Here is a 22198-nt window from a genome sequence, read left to right as displayed (position 1 = left end):
CGACTCTGGGGTTGCGGCACTCATCTCGCTTTATTGGCCAAGGGAACCAGCAAACAACTTCCGGGTCATGTGACCAGCATGACTAAGCCACTTCTGGCAAACCAGAGCAGCGCACGGAAACGCTGTTTACCTTCCCGCCAGAGGAGTACGTATTTATCTACTTGCACTTTGACGTGCTTTCGAACTGCTAGGTTGGCAGGAGCAGGGACCGAGCAACGGGAGCTCACCCCGTCGTGGGGATTCGAACCGGCAACCTTCTGATCAGCAAGACCTAGGCTCTGTGGTTTATTCCACAGCGCCACCCCAGTCCCTTATGATTGAACAGTATTGAAGCTGAAGTGCATGTAATTAGGCTAAGACCATCCATACTTAGTGTTCAAGCACAAAAGCCTTGCAGAAGGCCCTTAGAGTCAATTTAACAGCTAAGTATTTCAGTACCTGGTGCAAAAGTCACAAATCTAAGGGTATGACTTTATAGTCCTGTGACTCCCCTCAACCTCAACCACCACAGATAAAGAGTTCTGTTTAAGGGGTCATGCCAGATGTTTTTCAAAATCTATTATCTGGTTTTAACATACAAAGAATACATTCATCTTGAGGAAATTTTTACAAATTAATAGGTAGACCTATTTAAGATACAAAAGCTCAACAGTGGATTTCTGTATAATTACTCATTCGCTTAAATAATTAAGAACCATCTGATTTTTAGAAGGGTAAGAAATGTTTTGCTAGAAAATTAAGCAATCATATTTAAAATAGAATCCGACTTTGTTAGGATTCCTGAACTTCACTTTCTGACTGGTGATGAGCAGATGTTTTATGGATGTGACCAGTTTAAACAACAAAAACAAAAACACACAACTCTATTATGTAGTGAACAGGCAAAATTTATTAGATGAGATAAGCAAGGTAATTTTCAGCAGCTTCTGACATACTGAGAATTTTTTTGTCCTTTGGGGGTATATGTAAAATTGTTTTTCTAGAAATTTACAGCACTTTACAAAGTTTTGTTACATCATCCTGCTTGTCAATAAAAACCCAATGATTTATTGTACAGGATTCATTTTCCAAAACATTTTTTTTAATGCAGCCATTCCATAAAATTTGCAAAAAAGTTACTTTCAGTGAGACCAAGTCCACTGGCATAAATGCTTTTCATTCTCCACAATGTCGAGTTGATATTATGTGAAACAAACATTTTTTACGTCATGACATAGGAAACAGTGCTACTGATTCAACTAGTATGCATTGCCATGCTATTTCTGTTTTTGGTGTTTTCATACATATGCAGGACCTTTTAGGTTGCACTTGTAGCAGACTGTTGAAAGTTGGGCCTCTTTCAATCCAAAGATGTGCTGAGTCCTAAGAACATAATATCAAACCAAAGATCTATCTAGTCCAGCATCTACTTTCCCACAGTGAACTAGATTACGGGAGACCCACAAGAAAGACATGAATACAGCAGCATTTGTCCTGCCCAGGACCTGGTATTCAGCAGCACACTGCCATATACAGGACATAGTCTATAGCCATCATGACTACTAGCCATAGATAGATAAGCTTATTGTCCATGAATTTACCCCCTTTAAGTTTGTGCCCATCACTCCCATGATGTGGAAATGAATTCCACTGTAATGTTGTACTACTGTGAAGTTGCGCACTGCATCTCCCACCATTCAGCTTAATCTCCCCAATAAAGTATCAAAGCAGAAAACACTGTTCCACAGCTAATACAGTCAGAATTCAACCTTACCAGCTTGATAGATCCTTTTTAGTAATGAAATGGGATGTGAGGAGGTGTATGGGGTATTGTGTTGTCATGGTATGTATTTTTGTGGTTTTAAGTTGTAAACCATGCTGTGAGCTTTGGATGAAGGGTGGCATACCGATTAATAATCATCATCATCATCAGAAGAAGAAGAATACATTAGTGTGTGTAATTTCTCACATTTCCCCATCCTTACCTGCCCTTCCCCACCTGCACACTGGTCAGTCCACCTAGTGTATTCATGCCCACTATTTAACACAATAAAAATGCCATGTACTAGTTAAGGGACAGGTGTTGTTACATGTAGATTTTCTGCCACAAAGTCCAAGTGCAAATTAGTTGGTGTACTAGTTGCAAAGGACCATTATGTTTTAGTTGTTATGGACATGGGCTACTTCACAGATGAGCAGCAAAATGTTTGAGTAGATGAGACTCTTGACTGCATCCTTGGGTACTGAGTTTGTGGTAGATCATCCATTCATCTGCAAATAAAACCCAATCCACTGAATAGGAGCAATTCTTCTCAGCTTTTGATTGAGACCCAGTAGCCCTAAATTAAGAAAGAAACAGCTTGAGAATCTCCACATTCGACTTTCACAAAGGTAAGTAGAAAGGGATGAAATCTTCTAATCCACTCTTATGGAAATATCTTCATTCCTCCAAAACTTTCCACAGCTCTGGGCCCCTCTGCAGTTGCAGACATGGAAAAGATAGTCATTGTTTAACATTCACCATTGTGGGATGGGATTAGAAAAACTGATTGCAGGAGGAGCTTCTGAATCTAAGTAGAAACAGACAGTGCCTCCTCAGGCATGGGGAATATTACATATGAAGAAACTCAACCATGCCACTGCATTTCATAGGACTCAAATCAACCCCTCAACTCTAAAGGACTCATGATCATACTCCTAAGACAATTTTATGGCTATTGCAACCATGGCTCCCCCAGAGTACTTTGCTATCATCAAATCTCATCCAATAAATGTGTAAAACATGGTGTCGTTCATACAGTGATCAACCTCAAACTGTGGTTCAGTTTACTTTTAAACTTGTGAATTGTTTTATTCAAACAAGTGATACTTTAAAATTAATCTAAGGGACAAACTTTAGGCAACACATGTGACTGAAGTTATAGGAAGCCCTTATCTGAGTTGAGACTGTGGTGTTATTTTCTCCCATGTCATTGTCCTGATTCGTAGCTTCCCCACCCCCTAAAAGAAGGGAGCTGTTATTTATGTCCTTGGCGGTTTCTCTCCCATGCCCCAGTTCTGATGCAGATTAGGACCTCTCCATGACATGCAATCGTAATCATGCATTCAGCTTGTCATTTAACTTCGTCCTAAATTGTGTGTGCCATGCAGTGGAAAACCCTTATTTCTCTTGTTGGGGCTGCATCATCAGAACAGTCAACTAGGGAAAGAGATGTGGAGATAAAAGAGAAAGTCAGATTTGTTGTTTTTAAGAGGAACAGAAAACGATAAAAGTGAGTTTTATTAAATTTAACTTTGCGGGGAGGAAAGACAGAGAAATAATAGATGCATAAATAATAAAATAAAATAAAATAAATGACAGCACTGTAACACCGTTGCTTAATAGTCCCCCAAATACTAACAAAAAAAGAAAATGATATACACAAGGCTAATGATGCTGAGTAAATAGAGTGTATCCAGGCAGACTCTTGGCAGTGTAGAAGCCCCGGTGGCATGGCTGAGGTACCATATCACTGCAATCATGTTTGTAAAGGAGCACAGGAATGTGGTTGTCAACTGCTTCCCATGGCACTGCTCCCCTGTCCCACAACTATACTAGTCCGCAGTGGTGACTCATGCACACTGGGTCTAACAGAGCAGAAGGCAGGGAGGTCAACAGTAGGTGGAATGAGAGCCAATTATGGACAGAGGTCTACAAGGGGAACACTGAGATTAAGGCGGAGGAAACTGACAGCCAGTGGCAACCCCTGGCAGGCAGGTGAGGGATGGTTATGGGCAGACTGAGGTTGGTTGGGCAGTTCCCCATCTGCCCTAATGGATCAGCCTGCAAGTTTCCCAGAATTCATGTCAGGAAAGGAAAAGGAACAGCACACGCTTTGAGGAAAAAACATGCCAGCGCACAATATTGAGACTAAAGCTTGTCTTCTGGTTTAGAGGATCATTTTCTGAGTATGGGAGTAAAGAAACCTGGACCTCCTCATAAAGCAATAGAATTTAATTTGTTTTGTTTATTTTATAACTCACATAATTCAGTGTTTCATGCACAGTGTTGTGTTTAATAACAAAAAAATTAAAAAATGTATTAAAAGATAAGACTTGGATGCTGGCTCAAAAGATGAATTATCTTGTGAGAAACTAGCTCCCTTATCCTTCAAACTCTAAGGGTGAGGCAATGAAGAAACAGTGCAAGCGTGGAAGTCAACAACACAACATACTACATCATTTTCCAATAATCGTTAGCAGCTCTGCTACTACAATTCTATTCTGATGGCTCATCTTAGTTGATGATTTTTCACAATGTATTTCATGGCTTCCATCCCTACATGAGACTTTATTACTATCACATAGGAATAAAAAGCCATAAAACACTAAAGTGAATTTATCTTGGTCAGAAGCAATACTGATTTTCTTCACATGATTTCACAACCATTTCCAAACTAACTGAGAATTTCATGCTACATTGCTCAACATTTTAAAACTGCATTTCAATGATTAAAAAACATACACTCCACAATGGTTACATCACAAATTAACAGCAATTTAGACTTCAGAGAGGTTGCTAGCTAAACAGATTGGGGGGACAGTCACAACACACAGCCATTGAATCCACTGAATAGACAGGACACCACAGAAAATAGCACTGGAACAGACATCTTTGAACACGTACAAAAGACAAGGGAACTATGAACATTGCCTTGGAAACTTTTAAGAATCCTTTCAGCCTTCCCCACTGTATTTTCCTGATGTTGCCATTTGCTTTCAGGGTTGGGGTGAGAACAGACAACATCACTATAGGCACAGTAAAGCATCTCAGATTAACAGGGAGCTGGTAATATGGTGATGTCAGTACCAGTGCTGCAAAACTCAAGGCCACAAACTGAAAGGCAAACCTTTCTCTGGATCTAACTATATCCCAAACCAGACTTAATCTACCACCTACCCACAGTCACATTTCTATCAGCCAGTGAAGAAATGATCGTGTACTGTTATTTCCAAATCAAGCTAGGAATCCATAGGACCTGGGACTAATGCAGTACAGTATTACATAGATGAAATTACTAGTCTTCATATTCCCACTAATTGGCCAAATTGAAACACAAGTCTCTAGGGTCATTGAATTGTCAATAAGAGAACCTATCACAAATTCAAAGCCTTTTGAAAATAAATTTGCTTCCACATTTGTTCATAAACTAAAGAATATATGAACAAAAAAAATTCCTTCCAGTAGCACCTTAAAGACCAACTAAGTTAGTTCTTGGTATGAGCTTTCGTGTGCATGCACACTTCTTCAGATACCTGATAAGAATATCTGATATGCCACACAAGGCTAAAATCAATATGATAAAGAAAATAGCTAATGTGAACCTTAACCAAAAAAACCACCTGATGTTAGGATTAATTTTAATTTGCAGCTAATGATTACCACTGAAAGCCTCCTCTATTTTATTTACCTATTACTATTCTCTGGCTGCCTATCAAACCTATTCTTGTCTAGCACCCTATGCTTAGCATAAGTGAAACCCATAAATGAAAGGAGGTGCATAAATAAATTAAATTATCATGCATAAAACATGCAAATGATTTAAAAACTGTATATGAAACTCTAGTTTATATTCATTAATCTCAGGTTGCACTTTTGAGGGACAAAAAGACGCTAATTGGGTCCAGATTAATGCACTCCCAAACCTTCCAGTGTGTTTTAGGTGAGTTTTAAATGACATATATTAAAATGTAAATAGCTACTCATTTACCTTTTTATCTCTCAGGTTGTGGGGGCAATGGCAACAAATACAGTATCATATTGGGATAAAAATATACTATAATACTAATATCAATACAAAACAAGCATGTTCAATTATGTTATATGCCACTTCATGTATGTTGACATACACAACTCAAGCAGCCTTAATCATCTCTCCCTTTCGTAGCTGACTCAATCCAACAGGAAATAAGCCTTCTTGTGCTCACTCTATGAGGATTGCAATGCCCATCTGCCTATACATCTGCACCTTTATTGTGATGTTCATCTGTAACCCAGTCAATTGGATGGATGTGTCTTTTTTATGATGGGGATACGCAACTGCCTTATGCCCAGTGGTTGTTGCACATGGCTAGTTCTGTGAGACTACAGATTATAGGAGTCCCTGTGCTTAAAAAAAATTCTTGCCTATCTTCTTTTGACAACCAGTCTTTCGAAAATAAGAGGGAAAATGGGCCAAATCGTCCAAGTTAAGTACTTCTAAACCCTTTGATATAAACAGGAGAAACAGAAGCACATAATTAACTTTTTCATCGAAATCAGCAGGACGTGGTTAAAGTTTGGCCTAATTATGCCCACTGTTCCTAATTCAGCTTTGAATTTCAGGGCGTTGCAAGTTAAGCTGCGGCCTTCTTTCTTTTGAAACAGCCATTTTGGGGAAGATTAATGCTAGGTTGGCATGGTGATATCACATGGCTCCAATATGTGGGAAACAGAGTCATGAAACTTTTTTTTTGGCAAGGTAGGAATGAGAGGAGTAGAGAGGGGTTTTTTCCTCCCCCCACTATTGTGCTCTTGCTTAGCCAAACAAAATTCACGTAACAAAATTGGCTTGGGGCCAGATCAATCCTTTCATTCTTGGGAGTCTTCTTAAGAAACACAGCCTTGGGTTGAAAGTTTTCTTTCAGTGCTTTTTGCATTGCATGGCAGCCTTTATTTGTGGAAGAAGGAAATTGTTTGTCTCAGCTGCACTCCCTTGTTGGCTGACAGCCTGAAATGAAAAAGAGGAAAGCAACGAGCTACAGGACGTTCAGCAGGGAGGAAGCCCAGACTCCAATTTTTCCATTTTTTAAAAGGGAAGGCTGCATGTCTGATAAAAAGGAAAAAAGAAAATGAATAGCACTGACAAAAGGGTTTGGGGTTAGATATTTCAGAAAACTTGTTTTGATTATGTGTTTGTTTATGGGGCAAAATAAAGCAAAAGTGGCTACGACCCAATGACAGATTGATTCTCAAGCTTAGTTTGCACTGAAAACTGATTATTCATTTGTTGGAGGGGCCCAGAGAGTAATGCTTAACATATCACCATGTATGCCAGTTGTGTCGCCTTAAGCATACATGTATGGGAAATTAAAGTTTAGTTACAGAACCCAAGTTAAATATGTTCATATATTTAACTTGTTTTAGGAAGAATTGAAACCACAATGTGCATCTCTAAGCATCTCCCTTTGAAAAATGTAAGCTACGAAGGATGACAAAATTGCCACAAGGAAGCAAGGAGACAAACAAAGACACGGACACACATTCACATAGATGCTTCAGACACACACATTTATTACGTCTCCCACTCTGGGAGCCTTTTGACGGCTATTTGTGCCTATTTACATATATTAAACTAGTTGTCATAAATAACAGCAATAAGGATAGCTGGTCTGTCAACGGACTCAACACAAATGACAAATGTTCAGAGGGCCATTTAGCGTGGAGATGCGCTTGTGCTGAAATACGCTTTCATTCATGGCTCCTAAAAGAGAAAATGATTGCATGGTTACAAAACCGTAAGTAAGAACTAAGGATATTCACCTCATGAAGTCATTTTTCAACTAGTCTCTTGGCCCTGGCTGGAATTATTTGCAGCAGGCCTGCCACTGGTTCATTTTCTGCTGACTCCATGTGGGCAATTTTTTATCTCATTATTAAAAGTGAACCTGGCAATTCTTTCAAAGCTTCCCTTTAGGTGTGGCTGAGTCCGTAGTGCATCTTTTGTCTCAGAAATACATTGCGGAAAGCTCACTGTCACACGGAAAGAAAAAAACCTGAAAGTGATAAAAGTAAATTTTACAGATATCTATATAAACATATTTTAGACCAATATATACAGCCGACAGATGAAATGGACTGTTTACCTTGGAAAGAATAGCCTTTTCTTCTCTAAACCATCATTCAGACCTGAATGTCATCCAAAAGCGATTCTGCCTTCTTCAACTTAGCCATCATCTGGGACTGTGAGATAACCCCCATGGCACTGGCCTCCTTTACTGACTCCTTCATTATTAGCCTCCTGGTGGGTGAGATAGAATACAATGAATGTAATAACCATACTTCACACAACAGGCCCTCTCTCGCTTTTAAATTGAAAATCCCCTTATTACAAAACAAGGGGTGTTCTTTTTCTTCTACCTTTAAGTAGGACTGCCACATTCATTGGTTTTTAGAAAAACGCAGCTGCTTTTTAAGCTACAGATAAATAGAATCTGCTAGGCGGTAATTCTCCTCAGCCTGAATTACATTATTTTCTAAGAACACACACACACACACACACACACACACACACACACACACACTCGCCCGCCCAAACACACAAAGTATATGAAAAAGGAAAGTTATTTCCCTTTCTAATTATAATTCTTCTGTTTTTCACTATTAATTTGCAATGCCAAGCAAATCTCTTAAGGTTTTGTTGTTGTCTGTTTGCCAATGCAAACATAATTTTCTTTTTGTTCGATAAAACAGTATTTTCAATAAAAAAAATAAAGAAATATTTTCTTTTTTGCTGTAGGAAAATAGATGACTGATTATGATGATTGGATGGACTAATCTTCGGAAATAGCACCAGACAATAGAGATGCAGCTATAAAAACAAATAAATATCCTGAATAGGATGGCTAGGTTTGGATTTTCATTAACAGCTCAGACTATCATGAGTAGTTGGTTATGATGTCATCATAACCTTTTCATCCGAAAATTTAGCTCTGTTATAATTATTAATTTTCTAGGAATATATATATATATATATATATATTCTAGAATTTCTTAGTAGTAAGTTTTTTAGCATTATCTGTTGGTAATAATTGCCTCTGATTTCTCTCTAGATCCATGTATGCAAGTAAATATATACTTAGAACAAATGGAATACTATAACACAGCAAAGAAGGAGAAAAAAATACCAGTTATTGGACTTATTATCATAATTATTTATTGAATTTATATACCGCCCTATGCCCACAAGTCTCACTTACTATTTCCTGTAATACATTATTAAACACTGAGGCTGAGTTAATTGGTTAAACAATGCAATTAAAACACTAATTCCTTAAACTGCAAAGCACTTCAATGTACCGTAGTTTTAATCCAGGATGCCTTGGTGAAAGGATGTTAAGATCATTTCATGAATGTAAACTTTCTATGCTCAAGTTCATTTAATGAGTCTGCTGCACAGAATTTTCAGACAAAGCCAACTTGCATCATTTAGCCAAACAGCTCTTCCATTACGGGTCTCCAAAACTCTGAGGAGTGAGACGCTGTGTTACAGAGGCACCAACTTGAATAAAATATGGAAGGCAAGCCCTGCCCCACATAATTGATAACAAAATACAGCTCTCACACACCATTTGAATGGCAATGCACATCAGCTTTGGGGAGACAGCCCCCTCAAGTAATTTATTGATTACTGATTACTGATTTATTGATTTTAACAATTGATTAAAATACAGCTTAAAAATTAGAATCAGGATAAAATTAAATGACTGTCCATGAAATTACAACCACAGGGGTCGGGAACCTCAAGTATATATCAGGGCCAGCTATCCATGTTGGTCCCAGATGAACCGATAAAAGGGCCAAAGAGGTAACTTACAGGATCCCATAGAGGGGGGTCAAACTGGGCCTGGACCAAAGGTCAGGCAGAACAGCTCCATCTTGCAGGCCCTGCGGAAAGATATCAACTCCCGCAGGGCCCTGGTCTCCTGCAATAGAGCGTTCCACCAGGCTGGGGCTAAAGCCGAAAAGACCCTGGCCCTGGTTGAGACCAGTTTAACCTCCTTGAGGCCTAGGACCTCCAAGATATTATTATTTGGGGACCGTAAGGTCCTCCACAGGGCATACCAGGACAGGCGGTCCCATAAGTACATTTTAAAATCTGCCAGGGGGCACATTGGCCCCCCAAAAGAGGACATGTCCACATTTTCCCAGACATATGGCAATCCTACTTAATGACAAATATAACTGACTGCAAAACTAAATTCTAGTAATGCAAAAGTGGTTTTGGATACTTCACTTTACTACGCACAAAGGATATCACTGTAACAACAGTGGAATTATACATTTTGTTATAAAATACTAAGACTTTAATGCAAAATATTAGTATCAATGGATCATATATTTAGACTTCCCCACATGCATTGTAGTATGAAAGGCAATGTTCAAACTGAGATGTCAGAAACTGCAGGAATGAATGAATGTGCAATCCCTTCTATAATTTCAAGTTCAGTTTCAATGCCTTCGGTACTTTAAAAAAAGTAAGAGTGGAGGGAGAGTTCAAATTATTAAGGCAGTTCTTACCTGAAGCATTACTATTTAAATGTAATTCTGAATATTAAAAATATGTAGTTAAAAAAACACACAGCTCTAGTAGTGTGGCACAGTCCAGAAATCTTGTCTGAATTCAAAATTATAACATTACTTTGGATTTATTGCTTGCAGAATTACAAATGAGCCATCTATTATAAGTGATGCTGTCTGCATTTTCTCCCAAAGCACATCCTTGTAAAAAGATACATAAATGCAGCTAACAGTGGTGACATTACAATGACATTCAAACGTGCTGCTGCAAAGAGGCCTTTTTATTCTTAGGTTATGGGTAGAAAACAGTGGGTGTCTGTAAGTTTTTATTAGATGGGCAAGCCAATCTCATGGGCAGAGTCCTAAGATGACTAAATTGTTCCACATAAAGAGCAGTAGAATATGTATATCTGGCAGCCCAAATATTTGCGCAATGTGTATTTGCTGGCACGACAAGGGTGCTGTTGTGAGGTTTGTAGGTGTAATAGTAGTTTTTCGAAATTCCAAGTTATTATCTACAGGTGCAGGAAGACTATAGCAAACAGGGGCTGCGGCTGGGGAAACTTAGCCAGATAGGTGGGGCATTATTATCATCATCATCATCACGTATGTGACACAGAAAGATGATGCCCTTGCAGCAATCTCCCCAGTAGTTCAAGGCAAGCACTGATTACCTGAACATATAAGGCTACCTAAGGCTAAGTAAAACCATTGGTTCAAGGGTCCTCAAACCTCCCAAAAAGAGTCTTGCAGCCCCTTAAGACAGGAGTGGAGAACCTAAGACCCAGGGGTCAAATACAGCCTCCCACTTTTGCCTCTAGCCCCACCCACCAGTGACATGTGCCCCACGGCAAAGGTTGACCATCGGAAAATGCAATCTTTGGGCTGAAGGCAGTTTTCCATACCTGCCTTATTATGGTACCTGCTCTTTATTCACCACAGTATCTGAAGTAGTTTTAAAATCTGATTTCACTGTGGATTATACCGTACTTTTAGCAATTTAAACCACCTTAGAATCAAATTTAATGAAGGGTTGTATAAAACTATTATACAATAAGCCGGCAACGTACTCACAATTAATTTGTTCCCATTCAGCTTTACATGTGTGTAAATAAATATTTAAAAAATTAAAAGGGGACAGAAAGTGGGTGGAGTTCAAGAGAAAATGACTTTGGCAATCCTGGCTGTCAATGAACCCAATGGGTGCTGATTATACACGATTTTGGCTTTAGGTGTGATTCCCGGAACATAACCCCCATGGAAGTTGCGGGCTTACTATAAATAAACTCATGCAGATGTGTTTCCTGGCCCTGAGATTCTTTAAATGAGCTCTGAATCTGGGAGCATATACATGCAAAGTATGTACCACTGAGTAGGTCCACTCCCCTAATACAGTCACACAAAGCTACCCTATACTAAGCCCAACCACTGCTGCTGGGTCCTGGGCCAGTTTTAAATGGAGGTGACGGGGACTGAACTTGTGGCCACTTGAATGCAAGCCATGCACCTCTGGGGAAGGGCTATAGCTGAGTGGCAAAGCATCTGCTTTGCATGCAGAAGGTTTTTGAAATATACTCGGAGTCCTGTAGTAATTTCCTGCTGTTTATTGCAGCTTGTAAAACGGTGATTGAATTACACCCCCCCCCCAAGCCTCAGGCTTTTATATACATTATTTACACAATGAGTCCCATTGTGATTGGCTGATTCTGCTTCCCTCCTGGAGCCTGATTGGTCTTTTCCTGCAGGCCAGTCAGTTGTTGCATTCTACGATCCTACCAGCCTAATAGGCTGATTAACTTCTTCCTGGAGCCTGATTGGTCTTCTCCTGCAAGCCAATCAGTTGTTGCATTCTAGGATCCTACTTGCCTATTATTCTAGGATCTAAGCTTACTACATAACAGTTTTCAGTCCCCAAATCCCCAGCATCTCCAGGTAGGGATGAGAGAGATCTATGTCTGAAATCCTGGAGACTTGCTTCCATTTAGTTTACATAACCCTGAGCTGGACTGACCAGTGGCCTGACTCAATATAAGGCAGCTTCCTATATAGACTCTTACATTCCACTACACTTATGGGACACCACATTTCTGGTAGCATGAAAGCATTGGGCAAGGAGTGAAGGAACTTCCCATGCAGACATCATTTTAGAAATGGGATTTCATTATAGCTAAAGAAGTTTCAAATGTGTTGAATTAAAGCCAGCACACTTTAGCAGAGCAGTGACAGCTATTAAACAAGGAAGGAGACTGCTTTAGCGGCTGTACTTGCAGGATGTGCTTATACCATCTAGCTTTCACTTAGTGCTGCTTTATTTCTAAACAGTTGCTGGGGCTGAATCTGCCTGGAGGTTACAGCTTCTACCTTAGAAGCTCAAGTTATGTAGGGAGCTGGTTGTGGCTGCTAAGAGGTGAGCAAAGTTGCTCCCCACACATCCATTTCTTTTATTAATTTTATTAATGCTCTTCTTCTTCTTCTAGGGCTCAACCTAGCATTGGAAATGGGTATTGCATGGCGAGTGGAAAAAGCACCTGTTTCTGTAGCTGGAGGGGTCCAAATACGATGTATGATCATATTGAATATTATAACCTAGGAACGCTCAATGCTGTCTATGCTGATTGGCATCAGCTCTGTAGGATTTCCTACAAAGCTCTCTTCCAACTAAATCTGGACATACAAAGAATTGAACCATGGACCTTCTGTCTGCAAAGCTCTGCCACTGAGCTAAGACCCCTCCTTGCTAAGATACCAGGTATCTTATTTCATTCCACCCAAATACGTGATTACAGCAATCTAAAGTGGAGGAAAGACTTATTCTTCAGACAAAAGGGGACAAAGACACAGAAATCTGCAGTCACGGTTCGCTAAGGAAGATAATTGGACACTTCATTTCCTCTGTGGCAATGCTCATTTTTTTAAAACAGGGTAACACACTTTGGACTATAAAGAAATTATAATGAAAGAAGACAGCATGAGCAAACATGGACCATTTACCTTTTGAACACGGTTACTTGATGATATTCTTTGTGTTTTATGAAAGATCAGGCTCATTAAGAAAGACAATGATTTTGGAAATGAGCTTACATCGAAATGAAAGTCTTAAAGCGTGGTCGCTAACAACTGTGCCAGGTAATGTTGTGTTTTGAAATGCTGACAGTGTACCTGGTCTTTAGTGTCAGTGAAACATCATAGACACACACACACCCCAGTCTCAGCACCTGTGTGCTGGTACAAGAGGTCAAAGGAATAAGTAATAGCATGTAGGTGGTCTAATTTAAAAATGAGCTAAGAAGCGCTATTATGTACATGTGGACATGCCTAACTGAACAAGGCAATCAATACCAATTGACATAAAAGGTGATGAATTAAACCATTGGAAGACACCTTTAAAAATTATAGTACAAAATAATTTAAAAATGACTTCACTCCAGATTTGGCAAAGTGCAACCCATTTTGTGCAATGACTGTGGTTCTTTCTGAATAAGGGTGCCTATCAAAGGTTTAATGGGGTTTGCATGCACATTGCGGTGTAGGCATGATGAAAATTGGAGAGCTAGGATTTCTGATAATATACCTCGAAAGGGTTATTTTCTGTTTTAGATCATTGGAGAGATGCTGCCTGCCACAGTGCACAATACCAAGTTTCAAGGGAGTTAGTAGGTGCTTAAAAGACTTGGGACACAGACCCATAACACAAGTCTGCATAAATATATACTATACTTCTGGGAAAATTAAGAGAGAAGGTGTATGGAATCTCACTGGAATTGGAATCCCCCAAAGTCCCCAACTACTCTGTAAGCAAAGTTATTAAAATGTGTTGTTGTTTTTTAAAGTATGGGTGGAAGGGGCAGAAGATCCAGGGCTTGGCACCAAAGACCCAGAGCTAACAACACTTCTTTCAAGCTACCAGGACCAATGGACTGCCTGTGGTAGCTTCGTTTGCTCATAAATCTGTTTTGACACACCAATGCCCCTGGCAGGGTTGGAGTAGCAGACCCAGTCCAACCACAAAGTGGCATCTCCGCTTCCCTGCCACCTCTTCAGCCGACGGAGAACTGGTGATGGAGGCAGCGCAGCAGGTGAGGTGGTAGTGGCAGCAGGGAGGGACGGCACTTCCTATTTCACCTCAAGCAGTAAAATGGGATGTGCCACCCCTGTGGAATAGAATACATCTTCCAGAAATCATGATTTTGCTGCAATTAATTGAGAACACAAGAACAGAAGAGCCTTCTAGATCAGGCCAATTGCCCATCGATTCCAACATCCTACTCTCACAGCGGCTAACCAGATGCCTACGGGAATCCTAAAAGCAGGTCCTGAGCACAACAACACTTGTATAATATCACATTGGCAATGTAGAGTTGTACCAACTAGATTTTGCCTGTCATCATCACCGTCATCATTTGCACTGTAATTGTTACACATAGGAAAAGCAATGTCTCACAAGCATGGAAGTCTCTTTATTACAATAAGCTACAGCTAGTCACATAGCATTCTCCAAGTACTACAAAAGCCACTGGGTCAGGCTTCCTTTTTGATCAGAGCTAGGAAATCCTGCTCTTGCTGGCCACGGACTGATTTTACCTTGTTGCCTCTCCACTTTTGCCGTGCTTTGACCTGCCTCAGTCAGCCATAACCCGAGCTCAACACAATCCAGATCTAATAAACAGCCCTTTTTTCTTAAGCCATTAATAAGTGACAAAGCAGTAGGAGTCACATATCTGGTTCAACAAGTGCTCAACAAGTCAGGTTGTTCACATTTTCAGTGACAGGAATGTATTATGGGGCTTCTAGATATTTTCTGAATCAACATCATTTCTCTACATTCAGAACAGAGGATGTGAAGGAAACATAACATACACATATGTATCATTTCCTGTCAAGAACCACAAGCGGATAGCAAGGACTAACTGTGCAATGGCCTAATCCATGGAAACTTTGTCATGCAGATGTTGCTGTGATGAATGAAAGGGATGTCTGGCTGTGCTAATAGAAACAAACGGAACACTTCTAAGCCTATTGATTTCAGTTTCACTGACTGAGATCAATCAGATTTTAAAAGGCTTATGTTTGGCTGGATTGTATCCATATTTGGGTCCAATATGGTGTTAGTAGTTTGCCTGGTATTAAATGCAAGTGCTGTTGAACCTATTAGAAATAGTGCCCACAGAACTGTCGAATTCAATATTTGTGGGATGTGAATGTCCAATCCTGTCACATTTGATTTCAAAAGATTCAAAACTGAGGGGATTAATAAAAAGGAAGCTGAAAGGGAAAAGCAAGAAAGTAAAATCTCCTCCTCCAAAAAAAAAAAAAAAAGGTTGAGGATTATTCAAACCACAATAAACAGAAGCTAAGCTACAATGTATATCACAGATGGGCAAAGTTACAACTAAGGCCAAGAAGTTGCCAGCATGGTCAACAAGGAGAGTCAAGGAAATAATTTGAGGTACGAAGGACTACTTCAGAAAACTGAAGTCTTGCCCAAACAAGTTTAAGGGAAATGCTGGTGGCAAGAGATGAAGTACGTTTAGGCAGAACTCAGAACTAGCTACTACAACATGTAGTAATGGTCAACATCTTGGATGACTTTAAAAGCAGATTGGACAAGTTCATAGACGATAAGGTTATCAGTGGCTGCATGATGGCAATGTACTCTAGTAAGGTAAAAGGATGCTGGGGCCTAAACCACTGAGCCTCTTGGGCTTGCTGATCAGAAGGTTGATGGTACGAAACCATGCAACGGGGTGAGCTCCTGTTGCTCTGTCCCAGCTTCTGCCAACCTAGCAGTTTGAAAGCACGTGAGTGCAAGTAGGTAAATAGGTACTGCTGCGGAGGGAAGGTAAATGGCATTTCTGTGCACTTTGGCGCTTGTCACGGTGTCCCATCATGCCAGAAGCATTTTAGTCATGCTGGCCACGTGACCCGGAAAGCTGTCTGTGGACAAACGCCGGCTCCCTTGGCCTGAAGCGAGATGAGCGCTGCACCCCATAGTTGCCTTTGACTGGACTTAGTTGCCTTTGACTGCCCAGGGGTCCTTTACCTTTTTTTACCTTTATTCTCTAGTATCAGAGATGGTGTGTCTCTGAATACCAGTTGCTGGAGAACACAAGTGGGAAGAGTCCCATTGAGCTCCTAACCTACTTGCAGGTTTCCTGCTGTGCGAACAGGATGCTGCACTGGATGGAGAACACAGCCATCATGGCCAGTGAGCCTCAAAGTGGGAACGGGTGTCTAATTTAGCATCAGCAATGTACATACTGTAGACAGATGATTACATGCACAGATCTCTGAACTGAAATGCAAGAATATTTGCTAGATAAAACACAAAGTAAGCTTTTATTATCTTAAGAACTTCCAGGGACTTCTGTACATTTTTGGGTAAATGTGTTCTTAACTTCCAGTTTCTATTCTATTCTTCTATTCTATTCTATTCTATTCTATTCATTGAAGCTTAAAAAAAAGAAAAGGCTAGAGCAGCTGTCTGTTTGTGTGTTTCACTTGGGTGACTCACTTATTTACCGGGCCATTGTGTCTATCACGTTTGATAACTAAAGGGAAATCAATTTAACACAAATAACTTTTAAACTCATTCACCCCACCACCACTCGCCCCAACTTCTTAATAATCTGCAGAGTGCAACAGCACAGCTAAGTTTAGAAAGTTTTATAGAATGAAAGCAACTGAAGCATAAATCACCCAGGATGGCAAAGAACTGAGATGCAGGTTGGAGATGAAATCTAAAAACTAATTAAATTCAACAAGCGCCTCTCAAAAGGCAACATACCAGCTTAGCCTCCCATGCTAATATCATCTTTTTGGAGAATGCAATAAATGGAGGGTCTTTCATGGCTGTAGTTTTCACAGTTTGATTGTACAGCAAAACCTGAGTGGGGAAGAAGGGGGTGTGGGAAGAGAAACACAACCAAGATTAGATGCATGGATTACAGTATTGAAAAGATGCCAAGGTCGAGATAAAAAGAATAGATAAATTAAGGCTTGTGAGGAGCTGAATTTGAAGCCAACTAGCAAAAAGGATTGGACCTTATTACCTCTAGTCACTGAGAAATTCCCCAGATGGTTGGACGTAATTTGAAAAGGTCAGGGGGGAAAATCCTTCACAGTATTATAGCTTCATGGTTTAAGGGCGTACATTTTGTGAGGTGCCAACTCTAATCATTTTTATTGACTTGCTATCGAAAGACAGACAAAGGAGAGGCACGGCAGACAGTCAACATACCATATATCCTGTCTTCTCAAGAAAAAATCTGAGAATTTTCTGAATCTTAAAAGCCTGCTTTATGATAGAACAGATCACAGATAAATCCAATTTGCACGTCTCATGTTCATTTGACATATGATGTGAGAATAAACTCGGTGCTCCTAAGAATTTAAAAATCAGATTAAATTTAGCAAGTAAATTGTATTTATCTAAACTCCAAACCATTTACATAGATTATGAGAGCAACCCTAACACCCCTGATGTGGGTGGCTGGGGGAGGTTAGATGGAAGCACAAACACCTCTCTGTTGACTTTCATCAACAGAGATAAGAATCACTGAGGGGAGGAGCTTCTCTGCCGCCATGGCCTGATCTCCACCCAAGCAAACAAGAGGCTACAGAAGGTTTCACAGGTGGGCCATAGCTGAGTAATACAAGGATCTTCTGTATCTTATGCCATTCTATTTTCAGGTGAGGGGCCTGTTTCAAGCTGGAAGAGAACAGAGCCTTCCCACCTTCTGCCATGACTGGCTGGAGTCCCCAGGGTTTTGGATGTGGCTCTGCTTTTCCAATTGTCCCCTGGGCAGGGTTAGGTTCTGACTGAAATCCTATGCACACTTTACTTGGGAATAAGCCCCAATGTAGTAATGAATGTATAATAGTATTAAACTTGTTTTGGAAGGAATTGGAATTTACCATACAGGAAGAGGTTCAACAATTTGGATCTGAAAGTGGTAGTTATTTAAAGTGGTAGTTCTTAAAACTATACCCTCTGATTTAATATACTCTTTGCTGTTAGCATGGCTGGATTTTTAATTTTTAAAAAATCTATTAAATTTGTTTAATGTTAACCTATCCAAATGACTTGCAATCAACATGGCGGCATGAGAATTATAGCCAGGCTTTCTTCTCCTCATGCAATTTCAATCCAGTAAGATGTACAACACATAAATTCTATCATCCACTAAACCTTGATGAAGATTAATTAACATTAGATTTTCTTTCACTACAGAGTCATTTGTCTTGCAGCCGTACCACGCAAAATCAGTATTCACTGTTCAATTGCTGCAAGACATTTGTAATGGACTTTTCAAAGTATGGTTCTGTGACTTCATCTGCCACATTATGTTTATGGAACCTGCCTCAAATCTCACTAAACAGTTTCCACTTGAATAGGAAAGAGATTTCCATATTTTCCCACATTTCCTCCACCTAACACCAATACATTCAGAGCAACAGACAACCAAACTGTACTTTTTCAACCCTCCAGCATAATGCCATTTTAGAAGACAGAAAGGGTTAACAGACCACACTTATTAAAAGGAATGTGAAGACTGAGCATTGTTTCAGTAACTGAAGTTGATGCTTTCAAATAAACTGGGACTGTCTGGAGCTGCATGTGTGTATAGATGTGTGTGTGTGTGTGTGTGTGTGTGTACAATTTTTTAAAACAACAGCACTTCCTTCAATTATTTAAAGGGTTGAAACAAGAAAACTATTTGCATATGTTAACCAGGAAAAATTAAACATGCATTTAAACAGTTGAACTGCAATGCTTTGAAACTGAAATTAGTCAGTGTTTAAAGTTGTCCCCCACTGTTGCTGTCGCGGAGCGTAAAGAGAAAATAAAGCCATGCCTGAATACTCTGGAAGTAGCAAGTAAAGCCTGGAGCTTAGTTAACTGCAGACACTTTGATAAGATGCCTGAGAAGGTATCTACTACTATGGCAACCTGCCTTCACTTTAACTTCATCTGCTGATGCCCTTCTCTGAGTGAGCTCTCCTTCAGAGGGTGAGGCAGATGTCAACTAAGTAGGGAACTTTTCCAGCTGCGGTAACCCAGTTCTGGAATTCTTTAGAAATCCTCATTTGCAACCAAGGTGATTGTCTCTTAGGTGCCAGCTAGAAACATCTTAAGCTTAAGGATACATCTGTAAGCTTTTATTTCCTGCTTTTGAGGACTGTCAAATCACTCTTATTTCCACTCCATGTCACGGTCAAGTGTTCACCTATAAGTCTGCTCTATCCCATTCCCACATAAATGTGCTATTTAATAAAACAAATCTACACAAAATGTCACATTTAAAGAGGTTTTTAACATGTGTTTTCTTTCAAATAACTATAATTATCACTATTAAAACAATAAATTATAAAAGAGAGCTCTCTCACAACAGACAGCACAAAACAATCTTCTGGATTTAACACAAAAGCCTTGGTGAATAAAAAGGTCTTCACCTGGCATCAAAAATAAACCACCAGATGAACTTCTTCTTGGTGAGGTGATTCCAAAGACAGAGTGCCATATGGAAAGGGCCTTTTGCTTAACAGTCACTTCACGTTATATGTTGGAAGCAGGATCTCCAAAGGGACTATTAAGGTTTAGGAAGGCGTCTGCAAGAGGAGGCAATCTTTCAGGTAACCTGGTTGTAAGCCATTCAAAGCTACATTGATTTAGAAAAGCTCTGGGTTTGTAAATAGATATGGAACTAGTGCAGTTGTTAAGTCACTGGCATAATACAATCAAAATATCCAGTCCCATTTAATAATCTTGGGGTTCTGTTTTGTGGTTCTGTGCATGGTGACCTCATGTACAATGGTCTGAGAAGAGTTTCCCAAATGTGAATAACTATGGCAAAACTCATATCTTTATTGCTTCAGCAACTGGAATTTCCCATGACATCACAGCAGCTCAGCCAATTACTGCCAGCAGCTCCCCGCCACCCAGATAAACACAGCTCTTCATAGTACAGATAAAGATGTTTTAAGAAGGCAGCTCAGTTTTGAGTGACTCCTCCTGATTTACAGGCCTAACTGTGTTAGCCGCTGGATATCTCATTTGGTTCTGTGACTTATGTATTGGGTTGTTAATAGCCTATAGATAGGATAATAAATAGCTGGAACTTTCATTAAAATCACAACCAGACATTATTTGGGAAGAGCTGACATGCATTATATTACTGAGAATATATCCAGGCTTGATCATCTCTAAAAGTGCTCATTAAAATATTCACAAAACTGCTTAGAAGCATAGCTTTTTTATTTCAACCCTTTAAAAAGAAACTAGACAGTTAAGGGGGCTCTGGAAAATGTATGGTTCATTTCCTAACTGCAATGTTTATGCCAGCTTACCCACTAAGAAAAAATGAGAGATATTTGGAGGCAGATAATAAAAATAGAAAAGCCTTGTGAATCTATTGTATATACAAGTTTCATTTTACCAAATCTCTCATGTGAACATTGATTTAGCTCCAGGCAATAATATCATGAGAATAAGCTTTCGAAAATGAGGTTTGGGAACAATGCGATTAAATTTTGTATGTGCTGCAGAAGAATCTGATTAATATTTCATCACCTTTAAAAGAGAAAAAAGGTGCAAAGAATTCTTTGTCCTTCACAAATCACAGTAGCTTATTTTAGCATTTCGTTTGAGTGATTAGCGCTTGCAAATCTGAACCAGAATATAAACCTTAGATAAAACAATCAACGTTGTTTTAAAGGGGGTGCTAATATTTTATCCCATAAAATACTTTTCAAGACTAGACTCCTAAGCACCTCCACAATCCTGGTAGACAAATTTCAAGAATACAACCAAAAGAGCAAATACAGTACTAGAAGACTTACGGCACAATCTTACGCATGTCTACTCAGAAGTCCCATTGGCTTCAATGAAACATACTTCCAGCACAGGAGCATAGGCATGAAGCCTACATTTGCCAGTGAAAAGGAAATGCAAGAAAGATCAGCAAAGCTACACAACCTACACCATACTGAGTATTTTATAGAAAGGCAGGGTATAAATGTAAAAAATAAATAATAATATTGGGGGGGGGGGCGATTCTAGCATTCCAATATGAGTCAATCTCTACCTAGTCAGAAGGTACCAGATTTTCAAAGACATTTCAGCTCTGAGGATACAATCTTTGAATTTATGTGCCCCACATCAATATTTCATTTTGAAAATGACTAAAATGCAGGTGCTCATTTCCCCAGGGCTCCTATCGCACATAGATACATGCCAAATCAGTGTGCTCAACATGCCACTTTGTCAATTCCCAAGAATATCACTTCTGATCTAAATCTGCTTGCAAGATCAACTGTCATGCGAAACAAGCGCCAGTAAATCCTAATCCCTAGGACAATATGGACCTCTTTTATCTTATTGCTTTTCCAGATTGGCAGTAGCTACTACGCTTCTACAGGCATTAGTAATGTGTGTTAATTTAACATACTAGGATAGCACACAATGAAGATGAATGCACTGGCTCTGCTGCTCTGTCATTTATCAACTCTGCTCTACTCAAGTGTTTTAGAACCCTGATTTTTTGGGTGGCCTCCATGACTGCAGAGGCTCCAGGCTTTAGAAGGTTCCTCTTTAACTCATAGCTGATAAAAATGTTGAGCAGGCAGAGCTCTCATGCTCATGCTACACCTTCCCTTACGTATTTCTTTAACACACATTACAAATACCCGAGGACTCTCAACATCTGGGAGACTGGATGGCTGTTTACATAATTTAGCAATGCAAATCCAGATTGCGTATCTATACAACATGAAAATATCACAACAGGCGACTATGATAACAATGGTTGATAGAAAAGGTTTAATAATGGCTGGCAGTAATTAATAATTTACTGGAGAGGGATAGACACATACCATTTCCCACCTTTTGACTAATCTCAGGAG

The 22198-nt window shown here is 39.7% G+C and overlaps 1 protein-coding gene across 5 annotated transcripts in view; it reads right to left on the bottom strand.

The window, feature by feature from the left end:
• Window positions 1-1129: 1129 nt before the first annotated feature.
• Window positions 1130-22198, bottom strand: part of LOC144328977 (uncharacterized) — a 106689-nt gene continuing 85620 nt past the window's right edge. For 3 of the 5 annotated variants that reach the window (XM_077934831.1, XM_077934830.1, XM_077934835.1), the window contains 4 exons: window positions 17082-17180; window positions 7864-8018; window positions 7541-7773; window positions 1130-3178 (listed from right to left, as the gene is read on the bottom strand). In XM_077934831.1, the coding sequence (XP_077790957.1) occupies window positions 7944-8018; window positions 17082-17180 (174 nt within the window). In that variant the 3' untranslated portion in view covers window positions 1130-3178; window positions 7541-7773; window positions 7864-7943. Of the gene's footprint in view, window positions 3179-7261; window positions 7482-7540; window positions 7774-7863; window positions 8019-17081; window positions 17181-22198 lie in introns of those variants that run through there. The other 2 variants (XM_077934832.1, XM_077934833.1) reach the window with 2 other exon arrangements.

Source organism: Podarcis muralis, chromosome 10 (assembly GCF_964188315.1).
Source record: "Podarcis muralis chromosome 10, rPodMur119.hap1.1, whole genome shotgun sequence".
Taxonomy (NCBI): Eukaryota; Metazoa; Chordata; class Lepidosauria; order Squamata; family Lacertidae; genus Podarcis; species Podarcis muralis.
The sequence above is the reverse complement of the archived record's forward strand: the minus strand, read 5'-3'. Positions and strand labels throughout refer to the sequence as shown.